Source organism: Amphiura filiformis, chromosome 17 (genome assembly GCF_039555335.1).
Source record: "Amphiura filiformis chromosome 17, Afil_fr2py, whole genome shotgun sequence".
Classification (NCBI taxonomy): Eukaryota; Metazoa; Echinodermata; class Ophiuroidea; order Amphilepidida; family Amphiuridae; genus Amphiura; species Amphiura filiformis.
The window spans coordinates 10279851-10303058 of NC_092644.1; the positions used below are offsets into that span (position 1 = coordinate 10279851).

The 23208-nt window shown below is 37.3% G+C and overlaps 1 protein-coding gene across 1 annotated transcript in view; it reads right to left on the reverse strand.

Moving 5' to 3' along the window:
• Nucleotides 1-3612: 3612 nt before the first annotated feature.
• LOC140136914 (DNA (cytosine-5)-methyltransferase PliMCI-like) overlaps nucleotides 3613-23208 on the reverse strand; it is a 53925-nt gene continuing 34329 nt past the window's right edge. The window contains 17 exon segments of the mRNA XM_072158566.1: nucleotides 3613-6273; nucleotides 6650-6766; nucleotides 7862-8102; nucleotides 9365-9440; nucleotides 9443-9530; nucleotides 10103-10420; nucleotides 11540-11686; nucleotides 14457-14585; nucleotides 15110-15261; nucleotides 16045-16174; nucleotides 16925-16996; nucleotides 17353-17471; nucleotides 18280-18408; nucleotides 18411-18510; nucleotides 19215-19341; nucleotides 21463-21521; nucleotides 22609-22833. Coding sequence (XP_072014667.1) covers nucleotides 6067-6273; nucleotides 6650-6766; nucleotides 7862-8102; nucleotides 9365-9440; nucleotides 9443-9530; nucleotides 10103-10420; nucleotides 11540-11686; nucleotides 14457-14585; nucleotides 15110-15261; nucleotides 16045-16174; nucleotides 16925-16996; nucleotides 17353-17471; nucleotides 18280-18408; nucleotides 18411-18510; nucleotides 19215-19341; nucleotides 21463-21521; nucleotides 22609-22833 — 2436 coding nt within the window. The 3' untranslated portion in view covers nucleotides 3613-6066.

Consider the following 23208-nt stretch of genomic DNA (forward strand, 5'->3'; position numbering starts at 1 on the left):
GCTCTATTACTGTTAGTCAAAAACAACAATACTGCACTGGAACTTAATAAAGCATTATCAAATGCATAACTTAATTATCGTTCAATTTTAGTAATTCAATTTGGCCTTTTAGTGTGCAGTATGAGTATTTTGAATAAAATTGTTAATGATTTTGTCCCCTTCAAAATATCCAAGGTAAATAATTAGATAAGTAATTTTTGTTATATAATCCATCACCTTGAGACTGATACGGGTATGCTTGCAAAAAAAAAAAAAAAAACCAAAAAACCCAACACAACAAGAAACAACAACAAATAAACACTACAAGGTATGGGGCATGGGCAAAGTGAATTTTAGTGGTGGTGGTGGGGGGGGGATCAAAAAATCTTGTGCAAAGTTTGAACATTTTTGTAAATTGGGGTTTTACTGGGGGTATTCCCCCTCCCCTATAGCACCTCCACTGGACCAAGGGGGAGGGGCATGGGGGTGAATTTACCAAGGGGGAGGGATCTACAAATTTTGGACAAAATTGCCCCTCCCATGTGGCGCCCGCACATTTCAAAATAGGGACGTAAAAGTAACAAATCTTGTTGTAGAAGTCCCTTAAGGGATCAGATAAGCAACGTTTGCTCAGCTCCACTGGACAAGGGGAGGTGCATGAGGGTGAATTTATCAAGGGGGGGATCTACGAATTTTGAACAAAAGTGCCCCTCCCATGTGGCGTCCAAACATTTCACAATAGGGATGTGAAAAGTAACAAACAAATATTGTTGTAGAAGTCCTTAAGGGATCGGATAGCAACGTTTGTAGAGTATTTTTTGTGGGACATGAGAGCACATCAGACATATCGAATTGTATTCTGAATACGAGGAATGTCCTTCTGATATCAAATAATTTAGATTTTTTGGAAAAACATGAATTTTCTACATTTTCTGACAATCGAGTAACAAAAATCTTGGAACATTCAAAATCTTGATTATATGCCGCAATTTCGCTCTAATGTTCACTTTTTTGTATTACTTGACTTAAATGATTGGTTATAAGAATAAGAATAAAACATGCCTTTTCAAAAATGTGAAAAACACCATAAAATTCCCGTTTTTGGCCCTTAATTCATAAATTTGGCCAAATAGTGAAATATTACTTTTATTGCCAGTTAGAACTAAATTAATAATTATGATTCAGCTGTGTTTCATTTGGCATTAGCTGATAATATTTTTAATGTCAAACAAATTAGTGCTGTATTTTTCTGGAATGGTGAGTAGACTGAACTTGTGCCATAACATGATTACGAGCTAACCATTGAAAGGAAACATTGCCAGCCTGGAATTTTATACCGAGACAAGAATACCAAATTTTTTATTGTCTCAGATTTTATATGGGTTGAGAAAAATAGCTTTCTGACAATTTCTTACAATCAGAACCAGAGAACCCTTGAAGCTGAGCGCTGTATACCAACAAAAAACCTCACCGGATTACACCAGAATGGGGTTTTTTGGGGGAAGGGGTCTGAAAATTTGGATTTTTCCCCAAAGGTCAGATTTTCATATATGATTTTTGGTTCTGACTGGGGAGACAAAGCTCAAATTTTTGGGAATTCGCCCTGGAATAATAATATAGTTGGGTTTACTTCATTAATCAAAACACAACAACAGAATTCAATTACACAATTCTGTAATTTAATTCCAACTTTTCAACTACATGTAGCAACTATCAAAATATTATATATAATTCTTAATTGATATTTTAGAAATATACAGACATATAACATTGTCTTGTCTATTTGTATGTGTTCTATTTACACAATATGTCATGAATACAAAAATACTAGTGGATGGTCAAGTTTGTCAAATGAATGAATTGTATTAGGAATGGCTGCCTCATGGCAAATTTTGAAAGTGCATTTGCAGAAATTCAAAACTTGACAAAATGATTATCACATTTGGCCATTTGGTTTGAGCATCGAAAGTCCCACTGCTTTAACCCCATGAGAACTACCTGCCTATTGGCCAAAAAGAAGTTTTCATTATCAATTGGACCAATCAGCAACATTGTTAAAAAAATGGGGTGAATTATTTGCAAAGCTCTATTCTGATTGGTGATTAAAATGAAGATATCATGTAATTGACCAATCAGAGGCAATGTTAGATCGGCAGGTAGTGCTCAGGGGTTAAAAGTGCTACAAAATTTAAAATGACAAAAGGCAGCTATTACAACTTTTTTTGCACTATTATGACACCCTTTAGGGTGCTTTTTGACACTCCATGGTCATGCATGATACCCCTTGTCAATGACCAGTGTAAATAGTATATTATGGCTAACACTGCAATGAATCACCAACAAGTAAGGTTTGTATGCTACAGTGTACTACAAAATATCCTTTCGCAATAAAATATCCTGGAAACTGGACGGATGATTTAGAGATTCAATCTTGTTTCACCGTTGTTCATCACTGTTTAACGATGATGCGACTGTGCAGTAAATCACGCAGATGCCCGGATTGATTCCCTTTGTCTAATTCACATGATTACTTCATGAGGAATGTTTGGCTTCTGTACAAAGATATAGGAAGAGTTGTTGAATGGGCCATCTACCTTAGTTAATTTGTGACCTGATCCGATAGCAACATTTGCACAGTATTTATTCTGGGACATGAGAACACATCAAACATATCAAATTGCACTCTGAATATAAAGAATGTCCTTCTGATATGAAATAATTAGCCATAAAATTTGCATTTTCAATTTTGCGAATTAAAAAAAAAAAAATTTGATATCAGAAGGACATTCCTCGTGTCCAAAATGTAATTCAATGTCCGATGTGCTCACATGTCCTAGAAAAAATATTGTGCAAACATTGGTATCCGAGTCCATAAGAACGGATTTAAATTCCATGACATTACATTTGGACCTTTTCTGAAGTGGTTATTTGCTGCTCCATTGAAATCTATACACCCCTTATGGAAGACATGACCTCATATATATGTGACTCCTCGCCACAACTGAGCCCGGATGTCGCCAATCATCATTTTTGAGCTATTCAACCAAAATATTCTGCTTGAAATTAGCTTTAAAATGATGTATATCATGTCTATAGTACTTGACATTTAAGTAGTGAAAAATCGATAAAACAGTCAATAAATCCTTTCTTTCCTATTGTTTATTGTTAAGTTCGATGGAGCATATCTCAATAGTGGCACTGGCGACATCCGGGCTCAGTTGTGGCGAGGAGTCACATATGATTACATCTAACGCTCAAAACTGACTGAATGCTTGCATCAAGGATGCCAAGGACCACATTATATCAAACACAAAGAATACTGCAACAAATATCAGATGAAATCTGCCAAAAAGATATTCTCTCGCATACTTTTAGAACATTAATATATAACATGGTTCAAAGACAGGAACTCCATTTTTATCGACCCACTTTGTACATTTGACTATACAAGGATAATGAATACCATTACTGCTATTTACATATAGCTGTACAAAATTGAAAACCATCATAATATCAAGAATATAACTTCACTTAATAAGTGGGTTTTTTTGTTCCAATCAGTTATTTCAATCACTTTCTCCAAGATTCCTTGTTCCTTACTCATTTTCAAAAAGACTACCACTCCCTGATGTCTAAATACATTCCCATAACCCAATGAGGTTTCTGACCTTGGTATGTCTGCCTTTTGTACATGTGGTACAGTTGACCATATCTTGCACAGGGATTGTGTGCAAATATCTGGTGTTCTCATCCTTTTATTTGACATTCAAAACATCGAGACTTAATGCAGTGGGACAATATGAATGTTTTCTCGGCTATTAGCTTGTTGGCTCCCATTTTAAATTTACCATTTTGTGTGTGTGATAATGGAGACTTTGCCTTTAAAATTAGGTTATATTGATCAACTTTCCCAATCATAGTGCATTGTGGGAATGTATTTAAACCTCCTCTGATGTGGAATGATGCAATAAATATGTTTCATTCACTTGTGTTTGATTTATGTACATTTATATACCACAAAATTCTCCAAAGTTTCACATGAACAGCATTTAAAAATTGAACATATTAATAATTTTACGTTATGACATTTGCTTCAAAAATGCAAGTTTTAAACTCAATAATGTAATTTGGTATCTTCTCAAAATGTTAAGAAAATTATGCAACTCTTGCATCAATATATAAATTCATTTATATTTGAACTCTTAATTTCAGTTTTGTACAAACCTTGTTTTCATACTAAAATTTGACATTTAGGCCATCTTAATATAACAGTTTGTATCAAAGCTTTTCCCAGGTTTAAAACCTTATGCAGAATGCTGTTTTTTCAGGGTTTTTTTTTTTTTTATCTGTGAGACCAACTTTTTGACCAGAATAGACCACCTTTTCATCTCTCAAGGATGTTTCACAGTGTGGTCAAGATTTCATTGAGATTTATGATTTCAGCTATTTTGATGTCTGGCGATGTCATAGTGAGATTTTTGTGTGGTGGATTTAGACAAATAAAACAGCGGAAAAAAAAATGTGCAAAAAGCTGGCTATTTTTAATGCGCGCAGGGGGCTTCGAGATGAACTTATTAAATCAAGATGGCCGTATCATAAATATATCACCATGTGAGCTCCTTCATTTTTGTAAGCCACAGCTTGGCTGCAGTCTCACTAGATATCATTTCAAAATGTTTACTGCTTGTATTAATACTTAAATACACTTTTTGTGTGTGATTATTCTAATTGTTTTTGTAATACAATCATAACATACAAACAAGACATTTCCAGCTGTGATTATAAATCTGATCGGCACACTATTCCTTTTACGAGATTGGGAAATGCATGAAAACTGCACTTTATAAATTATTTAGTTCTGTGTAGTTTCCATGTTCGATTTTATGTGTATTGCATTTAAGAATCCACCAAAGAAAGTTTAATTTTGTGACTAATTTTGCATTTTTCTCAAAAAATAACTACACAATGGTAACAAAGGTTATGTATATTATAGGGACAAGGAATCCAATTACTTCAGTGATTCAAGACAAGTGGTTCATTATATATGTTAAGAAATGAGGTACATTCTAGGGGTACCTCTTTTCTTATCATAAATAACGTACCGCTTGTCTTGAGGCACTGAAATTCCAGTGTAGTAACTGGATTCCTTGCCCCTACAATATACATAACTGTGTTATTATTTTTTGGAGAAAAATATGCAAAAATAGTCACAAATTTATTAAGGGGTGTATACCACCTTAACTGCACCACATGAGGTTTATTATAAACATGCGGGCTACCATGAGATTGTAACGATGGTCAATGGAATCCATGTGGGACATATCTGGGTAAAACAGGACAGTTGGCAGGTATGTTGTAAATAATTTCATTTCCTAACAATTCTAGGTTTGTTTGTAACATCAATGCTTTTTCGCAGTTGCGCTGCAAGCATGCCGACAAAAAGCTCTTGTACCTGTGCGTGAATATGCACAATTTTATACTGCGACCAGCGCAATGAAGCAGTGGATAGGCACCCATCCACCCATGCTAAGCACCCATCTGTTCATCATTTTGGTTTGCTCCAGGATAATTAATGTTTTTGACAAATGCTACGTTCCAGTTCAAATCCATACAACTTTTACAAGAACAATGACCTTAAACTCCCACACAGGTGGGGTGCAGACTTCAAATGCAATCACCCATTCCAGTAACCCCTATTTGAAATTCATACTCCCTGTGACATATCTCCATAGGGGGTGTATGGATTTCAAATGGAATAGCCCATTATAGCTGCTGTAAGTTCAAACTGAAGGCCATATTAACACATTAGAAGGCTCCATCTGAAATAGCTGCCAGGTGTCATATCATTTAGAGGTACACAATATAGAATACAGAAATTGTCAAATATTTATAGGGCAGCTATTGCAGATATGGCTTCTTGTATTGACCCCTTGACATATTTGAACTCACTAAAGTATGCTGCTAAAGCATAAAGGTATGGTCAACATTGACAGTCCATTTCAGTGCAATGATGGCATATCCTGATTTCTAGCTAAAACAGTTTGAACCTTTGCTCTCATGCTAGAATATTGTCAATCGTTTCAAAATCTACGACTCCATTTTGGTCTCTTCCTCATTGTCTTCTTTCTTTACATCCTCCTTTGTGTCTTCTTTCTTGACATCTGCCTTGGTGTCTTCTTCCTTGATGTCTTCTTCCTTTGTCTCTGTCTTCTGTTCCTTACCTTTGGCGATCACACATTTCTTGATCTCATAACCAATAGCTTTAGCCATGGGGGGTGGGACAGCATTACCAACCTGCAAATGATAAGACAAAAATAACATGAACTGCATCGACCAATCATTGTCCACCAACTATATCTATCATTATAAAATTGAATTTACTCTTCCAAGGCTCAGAATTTAGGAATTTTGTTATGATAAGCAGCAAGCTTAGGTTTAGACCAACACAAGGAGTGACATTTCTTCGTTAAGTTCCCGCTATTTTTCTACCAATTGCTTCATTCATAAATGTCTCATTACGAACAATTGTTACTTAGCATATCATAGGGATAGGGTTGTACCGAAATAGTTGTTTACGAGTTCTAGAGTGCAGGGAAATATGAGTACAGTGCCATGAAATACAAGCTACTTCAAAGGATGGAAAATACAGCGAAACATGAGAATTACGAACCTGTCTATGCTTATCCAGGATGCCACCAAAGAAGCGATATGTGTCTGGGAAGCCTTGTGATCGAGCGCATTCACGCACACTCACTACACGGTGTTGTTCTGGATGCAACACACGACCCTGCAAAAGATGGGGAAAATACATTTTTTTAAATGTCAAGGCTATTCTATGCATTAACAGCAGTTATCTATTTGGATAACGCTGATGGGTTGGTGCCAAGATAGTTATTAGCATCCCGCAAGCTTTAGTTTGAAGCTGTATGCCTGCAGAGTATGGAACAAATGATCTCCTGTGGGTAGTCAAGTTGAAGGTTATGTTTGAAGGGGAAAATCATATCAAAAGGCTATTTTGCCTACTAAAGAAATGATCTTCTACCTGAAAGTTAGTGCATGAAAACCATGAGCAAGATAAGCCTGTGTAATTGTGTTACAGTGTCACTCTTTCCTTCCATATTTATCAAGTTCTTCTTTAGCACTCTAGGGCCCTTCAGTAAGCTGAAAGACAAGTTTTCATATCTGCTTGTACTTCTATACTGTACAAGCAGAAATTAATCATCTCTGACTGAGTGCTCTGAGAATGCTCTTCATCAACCATATCTTATAATCTACGAGTATTTTTCAAATTACCCTAAACCACAAGGTTACTTCCGAAAAGAAATACTCTAGATATTGTTACCAATGAATACAGATTCCATTTTTCATAACCTCGGTGTGTCACGCCATATGTGCGTCCCAATCAAATTGCTCGTTAGATGATATACACAGACCAACGCGGAGGTTATTGATATCCATCAATGACCTCCGCGTATGCTTACGTGGTACAATGACTTTCGTGTGTGTGCATCTGTTGCGGCAGAACACTTCACGTGCACGCAACTACCATATTTGCACATGGCGTGATTGCGCAGTGCTGTAATTGGCAAGTCTGTTTTAGCCTGTTCGACTTTTTGAAGTTTTGATAAAAATTGTTTATTTCAACAAATTTCGGAGAATAAAATCTTGAGATTTGGTTGAGTGATAGGCAAAAATGAGCGGTTATGAATTAGGTTAATAACTTTGCATCAGTTATATGTCAGGTATTGTGAAAAATCTAAACATTTTGCTTTGGACCTTGGAATATTCCTCGGTTCCAAAGGCAAAATGTTTCAATTTTTCACAGTGCCCTTTAAATAACTTATGCGCAGTTATTAACCTATAATTCAAGTATTTTACGCACCTGTTTTCCCATCGGTTCGGGGTTAGTCACAGTGGTACTAAAGAATCCATCCCATTCCAGACGTCCATAGAGACCAGCCCAATGATTGTGTCTATTGCCTGTGTGTGGCAAACACCATGGTATCAGTGTGTTGAATTGACGGAAGGCTGTCTCGCATGCAGTGCCTTCAGCACAGGAGCAGACTCCTCGGAGAGCACCGTTGGAAGAGCGACCATTCTTCTTGTCCTTATGAGTGTATCGTCTGATGTATAAAAGTACAACGAAGATTTGTTAGGTTCCTTTTTTAAGTCTGTAGGCGTAGATCGCAAAGCAATTGTAGCCTACAAAGAGAGTTTATCAGGGGTGTGATACAAAGCTTGTGAAATATCCTAAAATAAGTAGAAAATCCCGATCGAAAAACTGTGTGAAATTGGGCTACCCCAAAACAGGCTGAAAATCATACAATTGCGTAAATTTTGGCCACAAACAATACTGAAATCGGGAAAAACCTGAAGAATCACAGCCCTGGTTAATGCTGTCCTGTATAGCGAATCTGGTATTTCAACTTTAAAATAAAAGTTTGACCTTGGGGGTAGGCAATTATATTGTTACGTTTATGTGAAAGACTGAACTTTGTCAACTTTGGCCCCTAAATACTGAAGTTGTCCGCTTCCTTGTTATGAACAATTCTCAATTGAATTCACGGACTATATAAAGTAATGCTATATAAAGTACTGCTTTTAAAAAGATGTGCCTAAAACTTGTTTTAAACTTCATGTAAAACTGGATGTAATTACAGGCATGAGAATACATTCAATGAAAAAAAAAAAGGAAAATTCTGAAAAAGGGGAAAAAGTGCGTAAAATCATGGCAAAAATGCTCAAAACAGGCTAAAAAGATATAAAAATGCAGAAATTTGGGGGTGAAAAAAAGCAATTCCTTTAAAAAAGGGAAATTCTCATGCCTGTAATTAGCCTAGCACAGAAATCTTCTTTTGAGGGATTACACAGCTTTATTCCATGAGCTGCTTAAATCCTCAATGGAGTCTTTACCTAACTCATGAATATCTTACACAAAGGATGCACTTATTGGGCATCCCCCTGTTTCCTATGTGTGACACGATCTGGTCCATGGGGGCCAAAGGCGGCAAATTTGGAATTGAGATAAAGGCAAAAATATGGAGTAAAAAAACACTAAAATACATAAGAAAATAGACAGAAAACTTCATAACTTCAGAACCAAGTATGCTAGACCTTTAGTGCTTTCAGTATATGATAGCCTAATGTTTGTATAAGGTAATAGTTATAGTAACTCAATTTTCAAAAATGCCTCCTTTGGCCCCCATGGACCAGACCGTGTCACATTAAGTAGCAGGTTTTCCCCTGATATAGATGTTTTTTTATTGTGTTTGTTTCATTTCCTCCAAGTGTATTGGGGAGCTGTACAGTTGTTCATCAACAGCCATAGTACATTGAACCAATGATGTTTTCTACATTAGTTTTGATCTCAATGATGTATACTTACAGTTTCCTGCACACTGTGCCATCAGGTAAAGTGATCTCTTTGTTTGGTAAATCTCTCCAATCCGAACCCGGGCGGTCGGGATATGTCGCATACGAGCCACCACGAGGGCGTTCAAGTCCTTACAGATATGGTCTCTCAAGATGGGCTGGTATTGGTTGCCACGAATCTGAAAATTGATATTCAAAAATAGCTGTCAATATGTTTCTCTTCATTGTATAATCAGAAATTTTGGTTTGAAAAATGTCACATTCCAAATTGAACTATTCAATTTTCAAGTTCTGGTTCTTTAACCAAGGCGCATAATAGTTTGCTATTGCTGAATAGCCAAATAAATATTAAGTAGTTACAGTCAAATTATTGAGACAAATAAAGCTGACACACAAGAGAAATTGTATGGGCCCCATAATGGAGATCCCAAGGCTTGATAAAAGGGGTGTCATTTCCACCCAATGTACATGATTTTTCTCAGGACGGGGGAAAATACCCCCAATTTTGTTTTTGATATTTAAAGCATCGTTTGCCCTATATTTTATTTTATTTCCATAACACAACTTTACAAATCGCAGAAATTATGTTACACATGGATGAAAACAAGCACTGACTTAATTTCCTGAAACTGTTTTAACATTTCCTGAAAATGTGTATTTCCCTATACTTTGTACAGGGAAGATCCAAGCAAAATATCCTGAAATCAGGAAATTTCCTGAAGATTTACATCCCTGGTTACAGCATACGAACCTGTGTCTGGAATGCTGACTGTGGCTCTCCATCATACGATATCTCGTGCTTAGCATGACCGCTTCGTATCTCTGGTAAATCAGACATACAATCCCGTACCGTGATTGTACGATACGGAGCAGAACTCATCCACTGGATGTTACTGATGATCTTCTTGTCATCAACCATGGCGCTAAGTTGACATGCTCTAGGTGCGAAGACATTAGTTGGTTCTGGGTATAGAGGGAGCTTTTCTCCTGGTGCAGCTGCCAGAATGATGGCCCTTCGTCGGGTCTGTGGTACTCCGTAATGACCAGCTTGTAGGACACCGAATGTGCACTGTACACACGCAAACAAAATCACAGCAACATTATTGGTTTGTTCCGACTTGAATTTCAATTCAAAATTTATCACGTTTTAAAGGGGTATTTTGTGATCCACAGCCTTATCCCCTGACGTTTCCCTAAAAAAGTTTAGATCTTTATACACTGGAAACCTGGCTACATAATATTTATGTACACAAATGTTTTGATCATATGAAATTGTAATGACTTGGTTAGAGACTGACCGATCAGATCGGTAGCTTCGAATCGGGCCGATTATTAGCTTATCGGTAGTGATCTGCATCGGCCGATTTTTCCTTCATCCGCCGATGTAATGCACCGATCACCCAATATCACAAAAGTAATTGTTGAAGCTTAACAAGTATTCATTTATTGGTATATTTCTTTGAATTAGACTAGTTAAATCAAGCGAAATTTAGCAAAAGAACAAGCTTTGTAGGCGATAAACATATAATCATACCGTGATTCAGGCACGCAGCTGAGATAATCAGGTAATTCCCCGCATGCACATGTACAATTGTAGTTCTTACTTCCGGGTTACACACGCGCATGTCAGATTGGAGAGAGCTACGGGCTGTGTGCAAAACTCAACACTTCCGGGTTACACACATGCGTGTCAGATTGGAGAGAGCTACAGGCTGTGTGCAATACTCAACACTTCCGGGTTACACACGTGCGTGTCAGATTGGAGAGAGCTACGGGCCGTGTGCAAAACTCAATACTGACTTGAACGTAAACACAATATTAAAATGGGGCGATCGAATGATTCGACGGACTCGGATATCAGGGGGAAAAGGTAAATTGAACTTAGAATCATGGTCAAATTAAGTATTGTAAATGAGCACGGGAGTGTATTTTTGTGCTCAGAGCATACATAATTATGGTAATACTTTGCGTACAAGTACCCTTTCAACATACAGGTGAAATTTACTCATGGCGATGGCAGCCATTGTTTACAATTGGGGAATTGGTAATCAGTGAACGGCGATCGAATCGGCAGATCAAAGAGGGAATTGATCGGCCAATCGGCCGATTCAGATAGGGACCTGATCGGTCAGACACTAGACTTGGTTACCCTAACTTAGCAAGTAAGTACAAAACTAAACCATCATACCTGGTATCCCATACGTATAAGGCATCTCAGAGCCAATTTCAGCACCATATTCTTCTTGTAGGACACAAAGTTTCGTACATTCTCCAGAAGGAAAAATTTGGGTCGGTAATAGTCGCAGTAACTGATATAAGATGATATAAGGGAGTTCTGTCGACAGAAAATCAAAAAAATACAATAATGTTAAGTCATATTTACTCAGCTAAGGTGTATAGTAAAATTGTATATAACAAACAAACAAAAACCAACAAACAACAAAAAAGCACAGTGATTTATAGTGCACTACCACAGCACAATGCCTAGATGTTGATCCACAAGCTTCAGCACACTTTACAGGTTGCTGCTGACTATTTAACAACATCGCAGATTAGGAGTCCACTTGCCCATTGTGCATACTCTGGATATTGCATTTAAACTTAAAACTCCGATTTAATTAATTTGTGCACAATTGATAGATTTTCACAACTGATCATCTTTTCAGTCACCGTACTCCCTGTTTGTTAGCTACCCAAGTGGACTACTGACTTTGGATTGTGGTTTACATACTTAACACGCGGCTGTCTATGAGCTTCTATGGATGAGATTGTCAGATTTCTGGCCTACTAAAATTGGCCATGATGTAATGCATCTTTAAATGGACCTGGCTTGTGATTGGTCGCCCAGATCTCGTTTTGTTTTAAATCCTTCACGCACCTACCATTACCAATTAATAACTACATGGTACACAACTATGCGGCCTTTGTGTTGGCGGGAACATGAGCGCATCTTGTACCATGCTTGTATTTCCAGGTTGTATGTGCGGTTAAATTGGATTGATAAACAAGTATGATTGACAGTGTTGTGTTAGGCCTGGCATTTTCGGGTAATTTTGTACCCGGTACCCGTCGCATTTTTCGGGCGGGTAACTGGTACCAAATCAAAAAAAAAGTTTTTAAGGTTTTTTTTCTTTTTCCGGTTTTGTAGTGTCCTTGGACCTAGACCTAAATGCTAGGATCATTCATGGTTGACCTAAAAAAAAAAAAAAAAAAATAAATAAATAAAATGTCAAGATGTTTTGTATTTTTAATATGAAAATTGATACTTTGTATTCATGTCATACTCTATTAATGATTTCAAAATGCATTCAATTCGATTTTTTAAAAAATTTTTTTAGGTCAACCATGAATGATCCTAGCATTTTTTATTTTTTTATTTGGTACCCGGGCAGGGTATTTCCTGCCCGGTAATGTAATCTTAGGCGGGTACCCGCTAGCCCGCCTTGAAAATGCCAGCCTCCGTTTAAAATGCAATGTCCATAGTCGATTTTTAACTGGGACTTTCGCGATTAATAAACTGGTAGATTCTAAAATCAGAATTGTTCAGTATTGAAATGCTAATATAATTATGACATTATGATGTTGCATTCAATAATATAAGCCTACGTATACTTTACTTTTACTGTCACTAATATAATTATATAAACTTTTTCATAACAATTTTATACTAGTATTTTGATGTAATAAATATCAGTATAATATCGAGTTCAACTGAATGCTTTCATCATGATTAATAACATGTTTTATTTATCAAAAATCAACTATTGCATAGTCTAATTAGGAGTGCACACCCTACGCATTCCACAATTGACCTTTGCACAGTACAGCTTACAACAAGACAAGACAATTAGTAGTTAGATCCTTGTCCAGCGGAATTTCAAGCCAACACAATTTTTCCACAAGAGCATATTATGACACCGTCAAGGTTTGAACCCGCAATGTTTTGCACCATAGAATGGCCTTATTGATTGAGCTAACTTAAAGCCCTACAAATATAACTAGTTTTGTTACAAGCTTACCCACTCCCTCCCCATTTTAAAACTAAACCCGAAGTTAATCAAACTATCATGCATAGGAAAATTATTTTTATAAAGATCCTATACTGGTAAATACATTTATTCTAGCACTGTTATTTGTTTATAAAGGCATGCAAGCTACAAACACTTTAAGCCATTTGCTGAGGAGAACGCCCTCGATTTTTTTTTAAATTCTGATTTTTACACGATTGTAATGTACTTTAGTCAATCAAGATACTAATAACTCTGCAAAAATCAAGACTTTAGGTGTTGTAGTTTTGTCAAAATCCGAGATTTTGAATAAAAGGATGGAACCAGCGTTTTATTATTACGATGGAAATATTAGTCGAACACCTATGCACAGTACGTACACTGCGTGCGGGATACACATACACACACACCCCGAAGATCGTACCGTATTACAACCGCAGGAGTAACATGCATGGGCGCTAGTAGTAACTTCCAATTTTCTATGCTTTACCTCACTTGTTCGGCTATAAATTAAAAGGGGACAGATCTGACAGTAAAAGCTAACATTTTATGGAAAATAAATACTAATCTATTTTTACAGAAATGTTATAATATGGCTTTAAGGGGGTACTACACCCCTCGATAAATTTGTGTATATTTTTGCCTTTTTCTCAAAAACTAATAACACAGTGGTAACAAAAAGTTATGTATATTATAGGGCAAGGAATCAATTACTACACTGAATTTCAGTGACCCAAGACAAGCGGTTTGTTATTTATGATCAGAAATAAGGTACCGCTAGGATGTACCTCGTTTCCTCTCATATATACTGAACCGCTTGTCTTGAGTCACTGAAATTTCAGTGTAGTAATTGGATATCTTGCCCCAATAATATACATAAATTTTGTTACCAGTGTATAATTATTTTTTGAGAAAAATGCAAAAATAGTCACAAATTTACCATATGGGTGTAGTACCCCCTTAAGTGAACTAGTTAAGTAGACCATTCGCAAAAATACTTTGCGCTCGTCTCAACTATGTATTCTTGAAACTGTTACTTGTAACACAATTGATTTGTTTTGGGGGTGTGCAGAAATTACCTATATTGCTATACCTTACCTTGAATTTTGAATATTCTCTTGAGTTGAATCTATTCATGCCACTGAATCCCTGGCATGGTGGACCACCACACAACATCTCAACTTGACCTTTCTGAGGAAGCTTCTGACCATTCTTAGTCTTCTCACCCTGAAATATTCAAAATGAGAAATGTCATGAATATAGGTTGGGCATTATATCTAGTAACCAATAACATAAGCAGGTTTTATTTTGGTTGCTCTTCCATGTCTCTAACTGGTTATTCCAGTTGAAATCTATACATAACATTAACACCCCTATGGCACAGTGTCATCGCCCTGATATCTTCATGGCAGAAATCGCCATGGTAGGTTGAATCCACAGCCACGCATGGTCATTTTGTCACAATGAGCCGAGGGAAATCCGACTAAGGCTACTGACAATAGCCTGGTAATTGACCTCTCTGTGTGTGAGTGAGCATGTATACGCCATTGAGGTCAATGGTCATCGACTTTTATACTGCCTCCACGGGAGTGAGTGCAGCTAGCCTATACGCTGTGCTATAGTTCGGCACATATAAAAAAATTTTGTCAGAAGAATTTCCGTATAAAAAAAAATTGCCACAAAAGAAACTGTACAATCCTCCCACCCCCAGTTTCTTTACAAGAGATTTTGGGAAATTCAATTCAACCTACCTCCATGACCATTTTGAGTATAAGATTACAGTCATCAGCAAACACAGTAGCCCCTGGATTGTTAAGCTTATAGGATTGAGCAGCAGCTTCTACAAACTCTATAGCCCATTTTGACTCGCAGACACCAGCTTCATGGAAACCTTCAGAAAGACCTGCAATTGAATGCACATCAGACAATTATTCCCTTTTTAGTTAAAAGCAATAATATACAATTTGCATCTAGATAGAATTAGATGCTAAATATTTCCCATTTGGGAAAGTTCCTGACTGTGGAGGTGGGGATCAAACATGATTTTATATACTTTTAATGTTGAGTTTGGAAATGCATTTGGCTTGTGGATGTAAAGAGGTTTTTGTCGGCCTCTCGCTATCTTGCTTCAGTCGATCAAAATGGTTCTCAAATTCACATGCTTGGTTTTTTAAACAAGTTCATTAGGAAACAAGTTCATTTATCACAAGAATTGTTCAAAATGACTCAAATCCACAGGAGGGAAACATTAAACATTACGCTGACACACTTTATATCTTATTCAGTAGAAAGTTGCAAGCATTATGTGCATATTTACAGACGAATCCGAAGAGCCAAGTGATGGTCAGGATTAAGTCATAGCTGGGGGCCATCCATGCCAAACTAGCTTAGTTCGTTTGGATTGCGATCCAAGACGCCCACTATCGCAAGCGCATCAGAGCACGTAGCACTTGCGCCGCGTCATGGGAGCGGTAAACGTTGCACGCCTGTGATACTGGCGTCACATTAAATGGATGGAAGGACCCCAGTTATGGCCGCCAGTGAGGTGTGTGTAGGAATGTGTCAAGTCGGATTTGTGTTTATGTAAATGCAATATCATGCTGATATCTTTTATAATAAAGTTAACAAAAATTAGTCTTGAGGAAAAAGGATTAGATTTCCTCCCTTCACATCCAATGTTACTGACCTCCACATCCGGCAAATATATCGAGACATGCCAGCTTCTTGATAGGAACCTCTTCCTCTTGTTCTGCCTTGATAGCCTCCTCTGAGGTAGATTTACCTTTGCCTTTACCCTTGCCTTTTCCCTTACCACCCTACAATAGAAAGATATAAATGAAACTCACTTTTACAGGTAATACTTGGCTATTCCAGTTGAAATCCATCCACCCCCTATGGAAGACATGACCTTAATCTTCCACACAGGGAGTGTGCATCTCAAATGGGGGCTACCTGAATGTCATATGTGTGACTCCATTTAAATTCTACACACCCTGTGTGGGAGATTGAGGTCATGTCTTCCATAGGGGGTGGATGGATTTCAACTAGAATAGCCTAATGCTTTTGCCAAGTGCAGTCAGTGATGCCAGAGGCACAAATTAATTTGTTTAAGACAGTGTCTGACTCGGTGGTTAGAGTTCTTGCTTCTGGTTCATGAGGTCCTGGGTTCAATCCCAGGCAGTGGAAAACTTACTGGGATATTTTATTTATTGACTTGGGGGGAAAGTTTGAATCAATTGGAACATCTGTAGATTAAATTCAGACTTCCACTCTCCCCATGGCACCATTTTATGGCGCATAAAATTTGCATCTGAAAATGAGTATATTTGTAAAGCGCATTCGCATTCAATTTCTCTCAAATTCTCTTCGCAAAGTATTAGGTGTTGCGTTGTATTTTGCAGAAATTACAAAAACAAATATAGACCAACCGATCCAGGTGTTGCCTGTCAGCACCTAAAGGGCAAGTCAACAATTTTTAGCCTAATTGTACAACTTCACATACTGTCATGCCAATGTCATGGAAATTATTATCTCCAACAAATCTATAACCGAGACATTTCTCTTACCTTTCCTTTGTTACTCCTTGAGCGAGCTTCACTTGGTGGATCTACAAAGGTCTTAGTGTCACTATCATAAGCCTGTGAAAAAAATAGCAAATTTATTATAAAAAAATAGAGACCTAAAGATCAAGCTATTGATCACCACTGTAGAATCTGTACAGAAACGTTGACAACAACATTCAAAATGAGGCGAGTTATTGGAGGGACTAGATGTTTCTGGGCAAACACGCAAATCCAATAAAGAACTGTACGGGAAATTGTTGCCAATTTCTGAATATCAAAAATTGACCGCAGGCGTCACTGTAAGGTTAGGTCCATACAATGTACATGGATACTGAAAACATAACCACACAATAAGGGAGGTTTATGTCCTTGGTTGCCAGTATTTACAATGTGTGTGGCGTTGTGTACATGCCATGAATACAGTTATTTACCTCAAGAAAATAGAATCTATATGGTCCTCCCTTGCTATACTCTTGTACAGTTTCATGTAGATCGTCTCCACACATGACGGTACATTTACCCTGTACACCAGCAAAGTCTATGGTAGCCTCTGTCATGAAAACAAAATCACAAGATAGATTGGTAACAATTTATTGTGCTTATCAAAATGATGACAAGAAAACTTTTGAATAAACATGTACATAAACATTAGAAATACTGTGTATAAGCCCGATGGTATTTTATTTTACTGAACTGCTACCACGAAATGAGCATTAAGTTGCAAGTTGGTAGTTTTATGACATCCTGGCTGACTGAGTTGATGTTCTTTGTTTGCTGTTCACCTGTACAAGCCAGTAGTATGTCCTTTAATTTGCGAATGGCCCATTCAGGGTCTTAGCTAGAAATTGAGGCTTGCCCATCATTTGAATAAAAATCCCTGTTCTAATTTGACCTTTTAAAACATTTACCAGACCTCTACAGCCCATTGGGGGTTCAAAGAGTTCAAATATGTCTTGCTATGGCCTTGTTTTGCAAAGCTGGTCTACTAAAAAAGTCAACAGCCAATCATACATACAATTATAATGCAGCATCTGTCAAAGGCATTAATTTTGCCTGTTCCAGGAGCAAACTCCCAGACGGGTGGTTAGCTAAGACACTGGGCCCATTGTGCCCCCATTCACAAAGGACATACAGACATACTACTGGCCTGAACAGGAAACTCTCTTCAATCACAAAATGTGTTATTCCCGATTAAATCCATACACCCCCTGTTGATTTCAAAAGGAGTCATCCATTCAGGTAACCACATTTGAAATTCACTCCCTGTGTGGAAGAGTAAGGTAATGTCTTCCATATGGGAGAATGGATTAGCCCAACGGAAGCTATAACAATAAACTCCTGAATATCTTCTATCCTACCTTCATCACTCCAATAGAGCACATTCAAGTCAGCCTGGTAGCTTGCAGTACGTCCTTTGTGAGTGTTCTCTGGACGATAGAATTTCTTGATCCTAGCCTTAACATCCTCTCCATTCTTGCGCGTGAAATACTGACGATACGAGCGATACGGAAAGGCTCCGGACATTCCAAGTTGCTGCCTTTGATGTATTCAGATCTCTTACGGTAGACTTCTGGATAGAGGTCTTCATCCTGGTTAAGACACGATTAATAATGAAGGTATGGTAACAAATGTTTGAAATACAAAATAACTTAAACCAACACGAAGGCCGATTTACAAAAATAGCATATTGTCAAAATTCAACACCTAATATGAAATTTTTGACTACCTGGTGAAAATTTGCTCCTTATTCTGGTGATTAAATGGTCATGTGTGAGGTTTGGATTGTACAGCGAATATACAATCAACACCTTGTGGGCCATGGCGGTGCCAGTGCTCGAACCCGCAACCTTATGAGTTGGGGAGCCCGTTCTGCTCTGCCACTAGGCAAAAAAAAAAAATTGTTGTGTTGCCCTCAACCGTCCGACCCTAAATCCTGAAAAATCAGGGTCGCAATTTTTTTTTTTTTTTTTTGAATGATGATTTGTACAGATTTGTTCAAAAAATCAATGTTTTTCACTTAAAATTAATATTTTATTGAAAGACTAGTCTTTAATTGATGTCTAACAGGTATCCAGAAGTCAAAATTGACAAATGTCCCTAATTGAAGAAGCATTATTTAATATTTGAGGGGATTTTTAAAAACTGAAGGTTTAAAAAAAAAAAAAAAGAAAAGAAAAAAAAATCCGACCGTCCGACCCAACTTTCCCATTTTTCCACTTGAGGGCAACACAACAATATTTTTTTTGGCCCTATGCTCCCTAAATGATAAATGAGAATGATGGAATATACTTACATCATATTTGTCTCTCTTACCACCCTGCTTAGGCGGTGCTTTAGGTTTGATATTGAAAGTAAATGCATCAGGCATCAGGAAAACAGAATCACCTAGCTTGTACTCCACACCTTGTAAATGACATGAGCTGAAACAAGGAAAATGAGGACATTAATGAGTTCTACATACCAAATATATGTATTTTTTTAAACAAAGTTACAGAACGGTGTAAATACTAAGCAGTCGCAAGGAGCCTAGCATTTTTTCCAATAGCGTACTTTTTTCAAAATCAATACACTCCTTGTAACTGCTTTTAGGATACCTCTTTTAAAAAATGGGCTATTCCAGTTGAAATCCCTACACCCCCTATGGAAGACATGATCTTAATCTTCCACACAGGGAGTGTGAATTTCAAATGGGGTTACCTAAAAAGGCTCAATTTGAAATTCACGGAAGCTTAAGGCAGCTGTGTACTCTAGACACTGTTTCTTTCGCAAAATTGAGTTTTTTTGATATGTTTGTACTTTGTTATGCTTTTTATAAATACAAGGAATGAAAATCCAGATTTGTAAACTCCAACTGCAATATTTTAAGGATTTTATTTCACTATTCCACTCGTGTTTGAAATTGAAAAGGAAAGAAAATCTTTGTTGTACCAGCAGGGTACACGCGCGCAACAATGCATCGCGTTGCGTATCGCGCAAATTGTTAACGCACAAATACGCTACGCATACGCGACGCATCTTATGGAAACACCACGGAAGCACAAAAACCTAGTGGTCAAATGGCTCCGTTTTAGCTGATAAAATGTGGGTTTTTCAAGTTCTTTCCCCCGTCGGCCCCGATTTAAATGTCAAGTTATGAATGGATTTCGCTCAAACTTCTCAAGGGGCCGTGGATTTACCCGATTTTTATGTAATGTAAGGTAGAAAAATAAAAGCTGCCGCATTCTCCTGCGTAGATTCGATGAAAGTGCAAAATGTGACCACTTTAAACTTCAACGGCCATTATTTCAATGTTCATTTTCTCGGTAAAATGACGATTTAGGTACACGATAACTCAATAAATACAGCATCTATAGGTAAGCAAATATGATCATCGTAAAAAGCATGATCGACTCAAGAAACGGTTTTCTCACTTTTTTATATTTTGGTCAATTTCCGATTTTAGGCATCATTTTGTGCAAATAGGCGTTTGTGAATTTTAAAAAGTTCAATTTGATGCCTTATATGGTCAATATCTCAAAAAATAAGGCCAATATCAAAAAAATAAAAAAAACGTTTTTGGAATGGAGCCTCAAGATTGAGCTAAAAACAAAATAAAATATTTTGGAAAGAGTGTTTTTTTGTTATGATGTACCTAACAAATATTGCCAAAAACTCACTGTTTTGTGATTTTCTTCATAATTGTTGTTTTTACCCCAAATCTGTATTTATATTAAGATTTATTGATGTCTTGCCTTCATAAAATGTATACTTTTATATGTCTTCTTGCGAATAATTACAAAGTTATTGCACTTTTACTACATGCATGTCTGAGAGTACACAGCCTCCTTAAGGTCATGTCTTCCATAGGGGTGTGTGGATTTCAACTGGAATAGCCCAATGCAGGGTCAAAGGTGGTAAAAAAGCCACATGACGCGCAACACCAACCTATGCTTTGTCTCCCTACCTAACCCCTCTTTCTCCTTCCATGCCTTTTTCAGATTCAGATTAAATTTATTTCAAATTCTGTGCCTTTGTCTTTCTCCTGCATGTTTCTTACCCTTTGCTTGCTTTGCTATTGTTACTATAGATGAGTTGACTTCTGACGTCAATGCCTGGCAGTATGCGCCCCGCATCATCACAATTTCCATTGTTTTTTGCCTGGCAGTATGCGCGGGCATCATATTTTGTTCATGGCTCGTATTTTTAAAACTCCCGCCACATCACAATAAGGCTATTGAACAGTGTGGTGGCATGTGGTTCACTCAAGCATATCGATATACCAGTCCCATGCCTTTGTTGATAAACATTGAGGTCAACTCATCTGTAGTAATAATAAGAAAACTCTAAGGTTGTAGACACAAGAGGCATTTCCTTCATCCCTCCTGTTTCTAATCACCTCTCTGTAGTTACCAACCCTCATGTCTACAAAGATTGCAAGACAATTGCATACCACCTGTTATGGCTTTGCCTTGCAGTAGATCAAAATCAGTGAAATGATGTAAAGTGCGTCTCTTCTGTACGATTTGTTAACAATGTTGTTGTTTGGTTTTTTGTAAGCTTACCTGTAAAACATCTTGTTGTTCTCTTCTTCAACAACCTCTCCCACCTTTGGTGTTTCTCTCTGTTGAAATAATTACATTGAACATTTTGCTGTCATCTAGACATATATGTTTGAATAGATATATTTGTTTCTCAAGATTTTCTTACTTTAAATCAAGAGAAAAAAAATGACAGGAATTTTTCTACTATCATCTACTGTGTGATATACCGTAAATGTTCGCCTAATGGCGCACCTGGGCTCCTTTGCCTTGGGGGAGATTTTATGCACAGATAGAGAGCTCCCTACTCTGAAATCCCAACAAGAATTAAGGTTCCGTGCCCTAATTTGCTGGTGCGGATTTTACAGGAGGACACTTTTAGGTTGTGCCTAAAATTCCACTTATGTCAAGGGAGCCCATAGCGCCATTAGGCGAACGTTTACGGTACATCAGGAAGGTGCATTATTTTGAGTAGATCAAGTTACTATCAACACATACAACACACATCTACAAGCCTGTTACGCATTATCAATAATTGTGATGATGTAGGGTCGTATACAGTCTGATAGAAAACACCCGATCATGCAACTGTCCAATCAGATTATTTATCTACAAACCCCTCCCACTAAATAAGAATATTGGTTCAATTATGCAACAGTTTGTGTATGCATTGGAATCAGTAGAGGATAGACAATAGGTACTGATGACTAATAAGGATAACAAAATAAGTATAGTTCATAAAACTAGTTCCTATTCTGTTCCTAAACTTTTCTATTTTTTATAGAAAACATACCAATAGGTTACGAATCAAATGAACAGTAATATTTTTAAACTTCCTAACACAACATTTAAACACATTCAAGGGTTTCATTCACTCTGTACCATAAAAATCTGCCATTACTGTCTGCTCCAAATTAATGCAAAAGACCTGAAGGCCAGTTAAGTAGTTAGCTATTCTGAATTGGATGAATAAATAGTAATGACCTCTGGTGAAAATTATTGTGATTATTTTGAAGTGTACTTCTGTAGGTTTTGTGGTTCTTGAGTTACGATGCAAAGAGTGTCATTAATCCCCTAATCTAGAACATGAAAAATGACTTTTTTGAAACTGAACGACCATGACTACTCCAAACGCATTAATTGAAAGGATTCTCCAGTTTACTGACTTACCTCATGTAATTCATCCTGTCGTACACAGCTAGGACAGAACCGATGACGAGGGATTCCCTTGGGTCTCTTTGTGTCTGGAAGATCAATGAATCTTGCAAAATCCGGCTCATACCACTTCTGATAGAAGAATGTCTTGCCATCATCCTCGCTAATGACGTTGTCTGATTCCGGATCTTCTATTCCTCCAATATCGAACCAGTCTGGTGAGGGCTCTTTGTGGATCACCTGTGGTAAGGAATCATTCGGTAGAGTGACATTCCAGGCACAATATTGAAATGTAGTTGAAGCTATGAAGAGCATAAACTTTGAATCATTTTATCAACATTACCTGCACATTATTTAGTAAACCCTTGAGACCTTTTCCAAGCAGACAATGAGACAGGGTTCGGTTTTGCCGGCAAAAACCTGTTTTTGCCGCAAAGTGGCAAAAACCTGGCAAAAACTGTTTTTGCCAGTTTTGCCTGGTTTAAACCGCAAAAATGGCAAAAACTCACATATAGTCACTCAAATATTAAAAAGTGGCACAGAAAGCTCATAAACAGTAACACAAAACTTTTAATGAATTATTCAACATATTTTTTGTCTCATCAAGTCCTTGAA